Source organism: Emydura macquarii, unplaced genomic scaffold (assembly GCF_026122565.2).
Source record: "Emydura macquarii macquarii isolate MOO-44397 ecotype Brisbane River unplaced genomic scaffold, CSIRO-AGI_Emac_v2 contig_431, whole genome shotgun sequence".
Taxonomy (NCBI): domain Eukaryota; kingdom Metazoa; phylum Chordata; order Testudines; family Chelidae; genus Emydura; species Emydura macquarii.
Genome location: NW_027130568.1, coordinates 11,695,400 through 11,708,901, shown reverse-complemented (window position 1 = coordinate 11,708,901; position 13,502 = coordinate 11,695,400). Strand labels below are relative to the sequence as shown.

Sequence of the window (13,502 nt, the reverse complement as noted above, 5' to 3'; positions counted from 1 at the left end):
GAACAATCACCTGGAATGTGAGAGACCGGGATTCAATTACTCCTCCGAGAGAAGAAAGGATTTGAACAGTCTCCCCCAGCCCCAGTGGTTAGAACCCCCTCTATATGAGATTCTGATATGGGGCTCCCTCATTCCTTTCCTGAGGAATCTGTGTATAAGTGACTAGTCACAGAAGCAGGGCAACTGGCCCATGTATCTCCCATCCTGGTGCCCTAACCAGCAGGCTACAGATCTTTCTCTCTGGCCCAGTGACTCTCAGTATTTATCCACAGTGGCACACAAGGGCCTCTGACCATGCCTACCAGGTCAGGCCCCACAGGTGAGATATGTGTTCTTTCACCTATAGTTCCCCAGTTTGCAGAGTTTAGGTGGGAGATAGGTATCCAGACACCTAAAGTGAGGTAGTAGTGTGCTTGTCCAGAAGCAGAAACAGGGGCACCGAAAGAACATTTACAGCACAAATTTATATGGTGAGTGAATTTTGCCACGTAGGGGGTTGGGTGGCTCTCAACTGGGGTTTTTGTGAATCACAGTGATACCTAAAAACTGGTAAATAAGTACTTAAGTACTTTTTTGTGGATCTGGATCTAGGCCCTAGTGTTTAACCAAAAAGGACACAACCAAAATTTTAATGAGACTTGTGCCTATTGTCATTCTCATCAATTTGCTTGCATAGTGTGTCCCATTACCATTCCCTTCCTCTGTATGGAGTATGCACTTGGGAGCAGTAATCATGTCTTCCTCTGTGTTTGAAGAGTATCTAGCATATGGTGAATGCTCCTGTATTCTGAATAATTAATCAGGGAGCAGAAAATGGATGACTGACTTTAATCTATGAAAGTGCTTTAGATGCTCTCTTCTCCTCCTTATGCATATCCATATGAGAAGACAAAATATGGCTCAAAGTTTGAGACCGGAGTGCTTACCACTACTTCACTATAAAATTTGTATCTGAAGTTGCACTGCTTTCACATTCTCCTAAAGTACCTGATTTGAAAAGTGCATCTCAGGAGATACAGCCAGTAATCATCCCATAGATCTACTAAAAATAGCCATAAAGTACTTACATGGAGTTTGTGCTGCCAACTCTTTTCTAGAAAGCCATAGTGAATATATAGCAAATTTCCTGTGGCTACATTTACTATCATTATGATAACATAGAAACAATTCACATTCCTGCTATCTACAGTTTACAAACCAATATTACACCAAGATATTGTTAGGAGAGGGGAAGAGACGCACAAACTAACAAATGCCTGGTCTTTCAATCAACAGACTGCATTAACCATCACAAAACAATTTAAACAACAATTTATTTGTGTCAGATTTGAAAGTGGCAGTAGAAACAAACAGAAAAACATTCAAGCAAAGTTATACAGGGCCAGTCTAAATACGTCATTGGTGCAAACCCAATTGTCATTAATATTCTTGAGAACAAACAGCTGGTGGAATCCCATCACTGGATCATTATCCACCTAAAAAAAAAAAATAAGTTAACGTTAGAAGCAGGAAGTATAACTCGTGCATCCAAGTCAACCTCCTCAAATTACTCAAGTGCATTAGCATAGCATTATCACTTAAACATCCACTGCCTTTTTTTTCAAGTCTATTCAACTGACATCAAGATACAGCATTAGTGGCATTACCTCAGGCTCAAACAGGAATTCTATTTAACTGAAAAAAGGATTGATTTAAATGCAGTAGCAGAATGCAGTATTTCTAAATGGAATGTTTCTAAGACCAACAAGCTTCTCCTTACATACTAGTCAAAGCATCACAGTTTATTGCCAGTCTCACCTTCAGCTGACCAACCACCATACTAAGTATACAGTTATCAGGTGCAGGTTGGTGATCTTGAGATGTTATGCTGTGTTGAATTTTTTGGAATGGAAGGCTCTGTTTATGAGGGAATAAAAAAAAAAACAAAACCTCACATAAGATAAACATATGCATGCAAGTATTTCACTCCATTAATATTTCTGCTCCAGCAGTGTACATGGTACTCTGCATGGTCTCTGACCCAAGGGAGTTAGACATACAGTATAGCAATACACAAAATACTAATTGGCCATATGAACGTCAGGTCTTAATAGTGCAAACAAAAGCAACTCTGATGGAAAAAGTCAACATTTGGCATAGTTAACTATAATATATTAACTGTGTTGTATTAAAGTGTATTATTGTATTTTATTGTGTCTCAAGTGAGGGAATGGAAATTCCCCTATCATCTCCCCACCCCAGTAACACTGTACAAAAATCCTGCTCAGTGACCTTGCAGGGAAGACACTTTCTAAATATTTCTTTCCTCTTTTATCTCAAAATGACTTATTTCCATAAGGTCAACTGGCATAAAAATCCATTCGTGATTCTTTAACAAAAAACAAAGGACATTAGATATTAACAAGAAAATCTCAAATGGGTGTTTAAATATGCTGCAGTTTAACATTTTTGTACCTGTACTCTGAAACTGAAAAGTGACTATTATAAGAAATGGCACCTTCTTAATCAGTTACTCTTATCATTCCCCATGTGTGTTCAGAATCCTACCTGCTGAAATTTACTGATAAGTTTACTATGTTTAATTCCTGTTAGCAGAGCAGACATAGCTAAATGAGCTGGATTTTATACTAGTTCACCCATCAACAGAACTGTTCATTAAGTTTCAACTGGAGGGCCAAATTCAGCCCTCAACTATAGTAACAATAAGATTTCACAGGCATAATGGAGGGCTGAATTCAGCCTACAGAACTTCTTATTTGTGATGAAGAGGAAAGAACTCAGCTTGATTTTGAGGTGCTGGCATTTGGAAAAACATTTGACTTGTAAACTAAGCGGATGTTATTTAACAAACATGGAACCTTATGATGCCATTTTAACAGGAGTTTCACTGCTGCAATCTTAGATTATTTTTTAACTCTCCAAACAGTTGTGCAACACATGCGAGTCCATTAGTGTTCTCTCTGCTACTGGAAATCACGTAGAAGTGTGAGGGGTTTTTTTAATCCTAAAACAGCAAAGCAATTCAGTGAAGATTTTTTGTTTATAAAACTTGTAATATATACAAAAGCATACCATTAACTTTTCCATGATGACTGTTTTTCCTTGGAATTGCTGCCCTTCCCATGATAAACAAGAAGCATCTGTCTGAAAAAGAGAACAAAATGTCTGTCATTCATGTCAATGTTAGAGAAAAAAGATAAGATTAAAAGGTTTGAAGGATGTTACTTAAAGCAGTGTTTCTCAACCTTTTTTGATACCAGGGCTCCCCTTGCTGCATTTCTAAACAGTGTCAGGGAGATTTCAGGGATCAGAACTGGTCCATGGAGTAGTTTTTGAGAAACAATGACCTAAAGAACCTTAGAGATACATGTGAAGTGTTTGATAATCTAATTCAGTTACTAGCAAATAAGTATTTGTTACAACTGGAAGTTATGCAGAACATGACTAATAAAAGTTATCAAAAATGCTACAGCTGGTGATCAGAAAGGGAGATATGGGCAGAGTCAATTAAGCTTTCATGAAGTAGACCCTACCCATTCTATTTTTGGCCCAGCTTGTGCTATCACTTACACTAGATTTTTCATATTCAATCCTTACCCCATTTCAATACTTCCTCCTGTGTTTCCCCACAGAGGTCTTAAATAGGCCTACATTTCATATGGAAGACTGGAGGAAGCAAGTAGTTGGGAAAAGTGGAAAAGCAGATTCCACCACTTCCCCTTTTAGCTTTTGATGCTTCTTCACCATGACAGATGTCGTCTCATAGTTCAAGTTCTCCAGCAAGTGAAACAACACCCCCAACCCCTCAACCCAGATATTTTTGCTACTCAGAAAATGGACTTAAAAAAAAAAACCTCAATCCCACATTTGTTAACAAAAGAGAGGAATATTTTATCAGGAATCATAATTTATAGGGTAAAATGACAGTTTAAGGAGTTAGGCTTGGTGAGGTGACATGTTCTTGCGTCCATTCTATCTAACAGAGAAACATTGCCACATACAAAAACTACAGTCTTTATAGTGGAAGTGCAGAAACATCAAGCCCATAACTCATCATTCAAAAATGATCAATGAGAAAGTTAAAAAGCTGGAGCATCAAAGTCAAACTGATACTTACATAGAGAGCACTTAGCTCTACCCTACTTGTATCAAAACGCTGGTAATAGAGATGCACAAAACTTGTTCCAACTTGTTCCCATACTGGTCTCTCTGCCATTCTCACTCTTTGTCTAAGTCTGTCAAGAAGGCAAATATTTAGAAGCTTTAAGTATGCAACAGCGATACTCAGACTGATGCTCGTGAGCTGCAAGTGGCTCTTTAATGTGTCTCCTACAGTTCATGTTATTAAAACACTGATTTAACTAACCAATCAGGATGCTTTTACTATGTTATGAACCAATTGTAATAGATAAAATACTTGGTCAGTCATTTTGCTATGTGTGGGGGTGTGTGTATATATATATATATGTTTCCCCTGCCATACTGTTTAAATATGAATATATGGTACTATAGTAAATGAAATAATGAATTTGCACTACTGTGGCTCTTTTGGGTATTGCTGACTACTAATATGATGCCTGAACCCCTGAGGTCTGAGTACCACTGGTCTACAATAATCCTAAATTTCCAGTCAGTGGAAACTGCAGAGAAAGGAGTAAATAGAGAAGAACATCTTCTTTGTAGTTCACTTGGGAGAGCGGGAGGAGAAGAGCACACCACCACAAACAAAACAACAAAAACTGCAAACTCTCAGGGATCCACTAACAGCATAAGATGTGGCTGACATTGAGGCTATGATTTCATATGTGAAAGACTTTATATGAATAAGCACTCCATACATTTAGGCCCTTTAAGTTCACTTCTACTGTGAAAAGCATACTTGGTCTTTCCACACATTTTCTTCTTGTATACACATCTGTTTATGGTAGTGACTTAAGTTTTTGCTGTCGGTTAACAGTTAGCCCTGCAGATACTTAAAAGGTTACAGCGGATTCTCCCATAGGCATAGGTAATCCAACTCTCCCGAGAGGCGGTAACTAGGTCAATGGAAGACCTCTTCTGTTGAGCTAGAACTGTCTAACAGGAACTTAGGTGGGTTTAACAACGCTGCTCATGAATGTTGATTATTCATACCCTTGCCCGATGTTGTTAAATGGATCTAATTTTCTAGTCTAGACTAAGCCTAAAACTGAATGAAAAGCAGATTCTCTCCCACTTTTGTGAGCAAAAAAACTCAGTTTTTAAACGTTAGTTCCATCTGTGCAATCCCAGTAATGACAATGAGGTTGCATGGGTGTCACAGTTTGGGCCACAGGATCTTTATTAATGGTGACGACTTGAAGATCCCGGAGTAACAGGGCTAGCAGATTATCACCTGTAATCCGAACACATTATATAGGGAAATCCTCACCGTGGACTTTAAAAAAAACCAACCCCAAAAAACCCTCTCCCCCGTGTAGAGCAGCTCTGTGCTCCAGGGGACACCACTCATTTAGGGCAAGATGCGCCTACACTCTCCAGCAGCTCTCCAGTGTGTGGGGCTAAGAAAACGGTTTCCCCTGCTGCTGTGTGTAAACCCCTTCCCGACAGGGGAAAGGAAGTCGATCCGGGGGCAGTTTGGAAAGCCAACCCGCTGTGCAGCCCCTGGGATGGGCTCAATAATTAGGCAAACTTTGCCTCTTGTAAAACGGCAAAAATCCCTTCCCCGCTCCCATCCACGTGCCCAGGGACAGCCCCAAAATCCCACTCGGGAGTCACTCTCTCACCCCACGGCCGGGCGGGCGGGCAGACGTGCTGCCTCCCCTATGCGGCGCCCAGAGCACAGGCGGGGCAGAGGAGCCCCGCAAGCAGCCAGTCACGGGCTCGGCGCTGGACAATCCCCGGGCGCACGTGCAACTCCTGGAGTGGGGAGAGACCCGAGGAAGGAGTGGAGCGAGCAGGGGACACGCACTCCTGGCACCAGCCGCCTAGATCCTGCCCGCCCTGCACCATCTCAACCCCTTGTCCCCCCCGCCGCCACTAGCCTGCGGAAGAAAATGCGCTGCTGCTGCTGCAACGCGGCGCGCCCGGACTCCGCGGCTTAGCAGAGCCCCGGCAGCAGGCCCCACGCTGGACGCGCGCGCGCTCTAATACGGCGCCGCCACGCGGCGTCTGGTCTCGCCAGCAGCCGCCGCCGCCACCAGCCCCGAGCCTGCCTGGGAACCGCGCGCCGCAGCCGCCACTTACCAGGCTCCGGCAGTGCGCGCACGTGGTATTTGTGGGTAGCTCTCGCGAGCCAGTAGGTGGCGCCCCGGCCGGGGCAGGGTTTGAGTTGGAATCCAACAATCCCCAGCGGCGGGGCTGCCCCCACTGATCCAGGGGAAATTGGCCGGACCCCAGCCCACTGCGGCCCGTCTGCCGTGCAAGCAGCGTTGCTGCCACCCGCCTGATGACCCCTCTTGCGAGGGCGTGAGTAGGTGATGTGCAGCTGTGCGTGCCCCCTGGTGTCAGGAGTGCAGTTAATCTGTTCCGTTAATCTGCCACTAATGGCTTGGTGGTGACAACTCATCCCTGTGAGAAGTGAAATTGACACCACTTCGGAGGACGCTGATCTCATCAGTTATGTAGGATCAGTACGTGAATGGGAGACACCAGGATAACCCCAGCATGCTTCCTTATGTGGGTCTGCCTGCTGAGTAGGTGGCACTCTTCTCTCTGAGTCACTATTGAATCTGGCTCCCGTGTGTTGGGCTGTTGACGTGCCATCTTTTATGTCAGACATAAAACTGATCCTGGCCAGTGTTTGTTGTTAAAGACCCAATAGCACTCTTTGTAGGAATCAAGGTGTCAATCCCTATGACCTGATTACATTTCAGATAAATAATTATATTCAAACTAGGTAAGCCATTTTCAACTGGACATGGATAGTCAGTTATTTTTGTTTATTTATCCTAAGCTCTTATAGAACTGCTGTGCACTGTTAAAACAAATGTTGTGCTCCACCCGGGGGGGGAGGGCTTCAATGGTGTGCTTTGGGAAGCTCAAGGATGAAAGGTATTATGTAAATATGGGATGCACCTTCGTGTAAGTTTGATGTAATTAACTTTTGCTAGGAAACTACAAAATCATGAGTTTAAATCTTTAATAATAACAACACTTTCAGTGATCTGCTTGCGACTGTAAAGACTTCACTCTTGAGGAGGGGTAAGAGAAGGAAAAACGGTACTTTGAAATATTTTGGGTACAGTTTTGAAACAGGCCTCTGAAATTGCCCTAAAATTTTTTGCGCACCGCACATAAAACTCATATTTGCATGTTTGTTTGGACTGTTGGGGGTAGTTAGAGACTGAATTACCTTGTGTATACAAAATACCTTTGTTCTTGCATATGCAGGATTTATGCATGGACTTCACTTAATCAACATTTGTGGGTACAATTTTAAAGGCCCACTTGGAAATGTTTCCTTTATTTTTATTCTGTTAATGTTTTCAGTCATATGTTCTTTTATATATTTGTATGTCCTTTTCTGATTCATCTTTAAGCTACACATACTGCCCCATATAGATTATTCTAATTATGTAGAAAAATACATTCCCTATGTAAAAGAGAAACCCATTATTTCACTCATTAATACAACGAAAAAAAGTAGCTTTTTACAGTTACATAAAGCAGAAATTGCTTTCCCAGTTTTATTTAACTTTTAAAAAATATCCTCTTAAAGTTTGAGACTAACTAGGAGAAATGTTAGGCCAAAAGTAGAGGGGTGTTTTAAAAACCTTATGACAGGTTAAAAAAATAGGTCTAGGTCTTAGGTAGTTAAGGTTGAAAGATGACTTCTTATGGATACATAACTGTGACTGTATAGTACAGTATTTTGTTTGTTTTAAACAAAAGAAAGTTATAGATTTATCTGTAATTACAAACAAAAATGTGTATTAAAGGGAATTTCAGCTTATCTTAACTAGCTAAGATCTGAGTTAGTTCTTTGTTCCTCTGTCATAGTTGATGATAGGTGCATTACCTGCACTGATTTAGGTGTTATTGTCACCTGCTGTTGTAGAGGAAAACCTGCATTCTGAACTTGGTTCATGGAAGATGAGTAGAGAAGGGCATAGTTTGCAGCTGTTCCGTTTTTTAAATTGGTTTGCAATAGACTTTAGTTAAAAGGATAGATGTAGGCAGTTTTCCATCTAATACTTGTATTTGGTTGGTTGATTGCTATACTTAAATACACCACCACTTGGAACAAAGCATACAGGGTCCAGAGCTGATTCCTTTCCTATCAGCTTACTTATTTATTAGTACAGAAAGCAAACCAGTTCCAGGTCCATGAAACTGACCTTCAATATGTCTGAAGTAAAAGGTAAGAAGTATAAAGATACAAACATTGCTCAGTGTACTGTATGGTACACTCATTATATTAAAAGCTCCAAAAATATAAACCAGCAATGAAAAATTAACCACTTTCCTCTTATTTAGTGGCTTCTGCAGAACAGAACATGAGACTGTGAGTGATAAAATGAATGCTAGTCAGCATCTTGTATTGACTTTTTCCTCATTTCCATGATACAATGACATTGCTGTCACATCTGCATTTCTTTGTGAATTGGTATAACTTCCATCTTCCTAGTCTATAGTCTCATCAGCTGTTCTCCTCCCTCTATTTCTGGTCTCTTTTCTATTCTGATGTCTGAATCCACAAGCCCATTTGTAGATGACTTTCCCAGGTCAGCACATATATTAAATACTTGGGGTGTCACTCTTGTTGATGGAGAGAAGTTACCATCTACAGCACTATTCATCTTTTTTTTTTTTTTTTTTTTTTCCAGCACAACTATAAAACCCACACTTAAAGAAACAGTGAACAATGCAGGTCTTAAAGGCAGCTAGCTACCTTTGCAGTAATAATCAAGTGCATTGTATCCAGCAAATTAACGAAACATCTCTGGCAATCAGAGTGTCACCCAAATTGGTTCCTTTTTGCTGCAGAGGAAACAAAGTTAGTGTTTCTTGAATGTTTGTGTTATTTGCTGATACAGGGACTTATCAAACTTAGGTTTATAGGGAAAAATGCAGATTGTAGCTTGAGAAATAGATTTGTGTTTCAGCAAAATTGTGTATCGTATTGGCTTTTTTTTATTCCATTGACTGCCAAGTTCCATGCTTCAATTTTGAAGATAGTCATTCAAATCTGCCTTGATTATCCAGATATTTCAACTGCTTTTGCATTCAGAAGGTAAGCCCCATAAAAACACCCTGGCAAAGCAGATTTTACAATAACTACCAAACAGCTCTTATGCATGCTAGACAAATGATAACACAAGAGCATTGCAACTCTTTTTCATTAATTGTTTTATAAACTCCAGCCCAGGACAGGGATGTCTTCAAATACAGGTAGTCTGTTTCTAAAAGCTCAACAAAGCTGTACAGTTCAGCATTCTAGAACCAAAAGGTATGAAAGCTCTCCCCCTTCGCAACCCCAAAACTGTCACTCAGTTCTTCTCTTGTCACTGACTGAGCAGGTGAGGAACCCAGTCCTTTCCCTGCATTGGGATTTGTGCTGTATAATTGCTCTATTGGTTTAATTCAAAGTATTGTCTAGTGGTAGGTTTGTAATTAGCTATTTGTATGTGTGGACTTTGTCTGACTGTTAGGTTCCCCCTGCTCTGGCATATGGGGAAAGATGTTGGTGCTCAGGACTGACAAAATATCCCTGCTGAGCTATCCCAGCACTGAATCATAGGGCCCGAAGGTGCTTCTGAGTCTTTGACCAAGGATCATTGGATTCACTGGGAGAGAATCCCAGTCACATGGTGCCATGAGATTCTTCAGGGTCTCTGCCTGTTTAGTTCTATAGGCCATCAGGATCAAGCTCTGTGTTGCTGAGAGGTTCTTATGGGTCTGAACCTAGTTGCAGAAGTCACATCCATCTATTGGCTAATGGCCAATCATTTTTAGTCAAGGTGATCTAAGTGGATCAAATTCTGTATTCAGACAGGCTGGGTGCTTGCTGAAGTTTCGGTAACAGGAAAACAAAAAGCTCTTTCTACTAAAGGAGAAGCAGTTTCTGCAACCTTTATTCATAGATGAAGATTGTTTAGATCTGCAATATAGAACTTGAATTATACCTTTACTCTTTTCAATAGAGAGTTTAGATCCAATTGAATACTCCATTTGGGGAAGTGGTGTGTCAATAATACTTCAGTTAAAAGCACTCCTCAGCCTTCCTTCTGAGGCTTGTCACTGCTAACTAGTCTCCAACAGTAAGGATCTATGGAGGCAACATCATGAAGGAGAATGTTACAGAGCAAAGTAACTCTACAGCGTTACGAGATGTACTTGGAGATAAAAGGTATCTGGGGGACATTTAGGAAGAGGGGACTTTTACAAGTTTGGTTCTAGAATGCTGGGAGGGAGCACCACTATGCAAATACTCTCCCAAGAGGTAATTGCTTTGCAGGAACATCTGTTGCTACTAGCTGGGTATGTAAAGTCATAGTATGGACCTGCAGAGGTAACATGTTCAGAGAACTAATATTAACATCAATGCACAACCTCTTTTTATCATTCTTGTTCTTTACCTTTTGATGAAAGTTAGCTTTGTCTAAAACAGCACTTTCCACGCTATTCAAACTAGCACACTTAATCTCCACAGAATACAGTTAATATCTATAATACTTGCTGCATCTTAAAGGCAAAGCTCTTTTAGACCTCTGCTAGAGTTTCCTTATAGACATAGTAATGCAAGGGAGTGCCCCTTGCATCAGGTACTGGTTATCTTAATTTGGGTATTTGAAAAAGTAAGGTGGTTTATGAGAATCCATGGATTTCTTCTTCAGTGGTTGATTTCCATCACATTTATCAAGCCCATTCCCAACCCACCTCTGTCAGACAGACATATTGTTCAGGCTGGAAGAATTCTACTAGCGGATCCTTTCACTTTTTGCTTCTTGAGTCCTGTTCTGGGGGTCTTCATATGGTGCTTGCTGGTTGGCAGGCTTTGACTCAAGCAAAACAAATAATGTTAACAGGGCCCTGTATATACCACAACAGTGGAAATTGTTGTGGAATGTACATCTTGCTGCAGAATCTGCTTTTATTTAAAAAAAACTGCTTTAGGCTCTTATGATTCAGAGATAACCTTAGACGTTTGAACCAAATGGAAACAGATATTGTGATGGCTACCTGAGATTGCAGACAGCCTGAAACAATGGCTCTAAAAGGTATGAATTGCTCCAGTCATCTCACTCAGGGCCCTGTGAACCCATATCATGGCTGCAGAATTTGCTGTCTTTCCAAGGTGCCACGGAGCTCAGCATCTTTGCTCTGGAATTCACCATTTTGCTCCTCTTGCCAGGTTCCCCACATTTTGTTTTAGGTCTTCTGCCGTACAAGGATCTTCAAGGAGAAATTAATTGGATTACAGTGCAAGCTGCTTGGTACCAGGTAGCAGGGGGATCCAGCAGCCAGAGAGAGAGAGATGATTAGCCACTGAAGCCCATTACAAACTCTCCCTTTCCTTGCCGAGGTTGTGTGTCAGACAAGACTACATCATGAGGGCCAAGGTCCTGGGAGTGGAGCTGGGCTGCTACGAGAACATGGGGGGAGGGGGATCTCAAAAATCACTGTAAAAATAATCATGAATGAATTTTACATCACTGGGTGTCTTCAATTATTAACCATGCTTCTGCATATTTGTGTGGAGATGGCTATTTCTTGGTGATAGAATAAATATTGCAGTAAAATGTAGAGGCTGTCTCTGCAGAGCAGTGTAGAGGTCTGTCATATACCAATAGTAGGTGAAAGCATAGAAGACATAAGTGCAACCTTTTACAGCTAATGAAGATTTTTCTTTGATGTAGGTGTGCATACCACACCACTTTGGGATCCTAGCAGTTTCTAGGTCAAATCTAAGATGGAGGAGATCCCTCAAAAGTGAAGAATTGTCAAATGAACATAATTTGATTACCTTCTTAAAGACCTGATCCTTTGGGGTGCTAACTGGGATTGAAGATGAGGGTGCTCAGCAGCTCAGAGCATCAGCCCTGTTACTCTATTTTATTTTTGGCACAAAGCACTTATGCCTCTGCTATCTTTAAATATTCCCCTACAGAACTGTAAGTGGCTGCCCTGCTGAATACTGTAGCTGAAAGAACCTGATTTAGCAAGAGTCTTACTCACTCCACCCAAGACACTAGCCAAGTGGAGGGCTGTGTTCTCCGCTGATTTACACTGGTGTATATCGGGAATAACTCCACTGACATTATTGGAGTTACACCAGTAGAAATTATAGAACTGGCACATGGGCTTCACAGCAGTCTGAGTTATTCTAAGGAAAGGCATATCTGCCACAGAATCCCATCCACCCATAAAACACCAGTTTTATTTTTAAAGCCATGAAATTCAGAGTAAAAATCCATGGGTTTGGGATTGGAGTGGTGGACACGATAAAACGAGAGAACTGTTTGCTGAGCACCTTATGTTACTTGGTAATAGAATGAAAGAAAGATCATTGAGTTGTTCAGGTAAGGGAGTAGAAGTAAGATTACTCTGAGAACCTTAACTCTGCACTTCTTGTCCTTTGCATGTTTAAAATCTTAATGCTAGCATTGCATTGGTGAAGTCTTGGGCATTTAAATTCTGATCTTAGCTCCCTTTGGAGTTAATAGGTGCTGGTTCAGACCCTTACTGATTGAGGGCAGCACCCACTGAATTCTGTGAAGTTGTTGGTGTCCAGCACCTCTCAGGGTTAGGCCATTTATGATCTCTATTTCTCTTTGGACCTGATTTCCTTTTTAACCCTCTCCAAATACTTTTATATGACTCTTTTCTCTTGCTGTCACTCTTTTCTGAGTCTTCTGTATATATATTTTTCCCAGCCATTTCATGGGATTTTCTCCACCTGCCCCTTTTTCAGTTATCTTTTCCTTTGTACTTAATTTTTCTATTTTTTCCTACTGTCATGTTCAGAACTGACCACCTTGCCTGAAGCTGCCAGTTAATTGCTAGGTGGTGGTTCCTCCCTTTCTTGTGCACCTGGTTGTAATGACTTTCCTCTCAGCGCAGGCAGAAGTGGCTGGAAGCAGCTGTTCCTCTCTAAACAAGGATTCATAGGCAAACACCATTATTAGAAAAGATGTAGTTTGGGCCTGAGGGCAGGTGTGGTGACTAAGGCCAACCTTGCTGCTACTTCAGATAGCTGGAATTTTCTCTAGGACTCCAATGACTAGCTGATAAAAGTAGGATCATTTTCCTTCTGATTTAGAAATTCCTAGGCCCATTCAAAAATCAATCTTTCTATTTTCAAGCACATTCAAGTTAGTCCTTCGCTTCGCTTGGAGAATCAACCTGGGGACATTAATATTATCAATTATTTTTTGTAAGTGCCAATAACTGGCCTTACATAATTCAAAATGGTAGGTGGATTTTAACTAATTCATAGACTCTAAGGTCAGAAGGGACCAATATGATCATCTAGTCTGACCTCCTGCACAACGCAGGCCACAGAACCTCACCCATCCACT

The 13,502-nt window shown here is 41.2% G+C and overlaps 1 protein-coding gene across 3 annotated transcripts; it reads right to left on the bottom strand.

The window, feature by feature from the left end:
* Positions 1-1,294: 1,294 nt before the first annotated feature.
* On the bottom strand, positions 1,295-6,437 carry LOC137146263 (nuclear transport factor 2-like). 3 transcript variants are annotated; one of them, XM_067537443.1, is made up of 5 exons: positions 6,226-6,437; positions 4,118-4,235; positions 3,073-3,144; positions 1,798-1,896; positions 1,295-1,475 (listed from the first exon to the last, which is right to left on the bottom strand). In XM_067537443.1, exons 2-5 carry the CDS (start codon positions 4,214-4,216, stop codon positions 1,362-1,364), a joined length of 384 nt encoding a protein of 127 aa, XP_067393544.1. In that variant the 5' UTR covers positions 4,217-4,235; positions 6,226-6,437; the 3' UTR covers positions 1,295-1,361. The 3 variants fall into 3 exon arrangements, with proteins under 3 accessions (XP_067393544.1, XP_067393543.1, XP_067393545.1); XM_067537442.1 differs by lacking the exon at positions 6,226-6,437 and adding an exon at positions 6,024-6,212; XM_067537444.1 differs by lacking the exon at positions 6,226-6,437 and adding an exon at positions 5,766-5,990.
* Between the last annotated feature and the right edge of the window lie 7,065 nt (positions 6,438-13,502).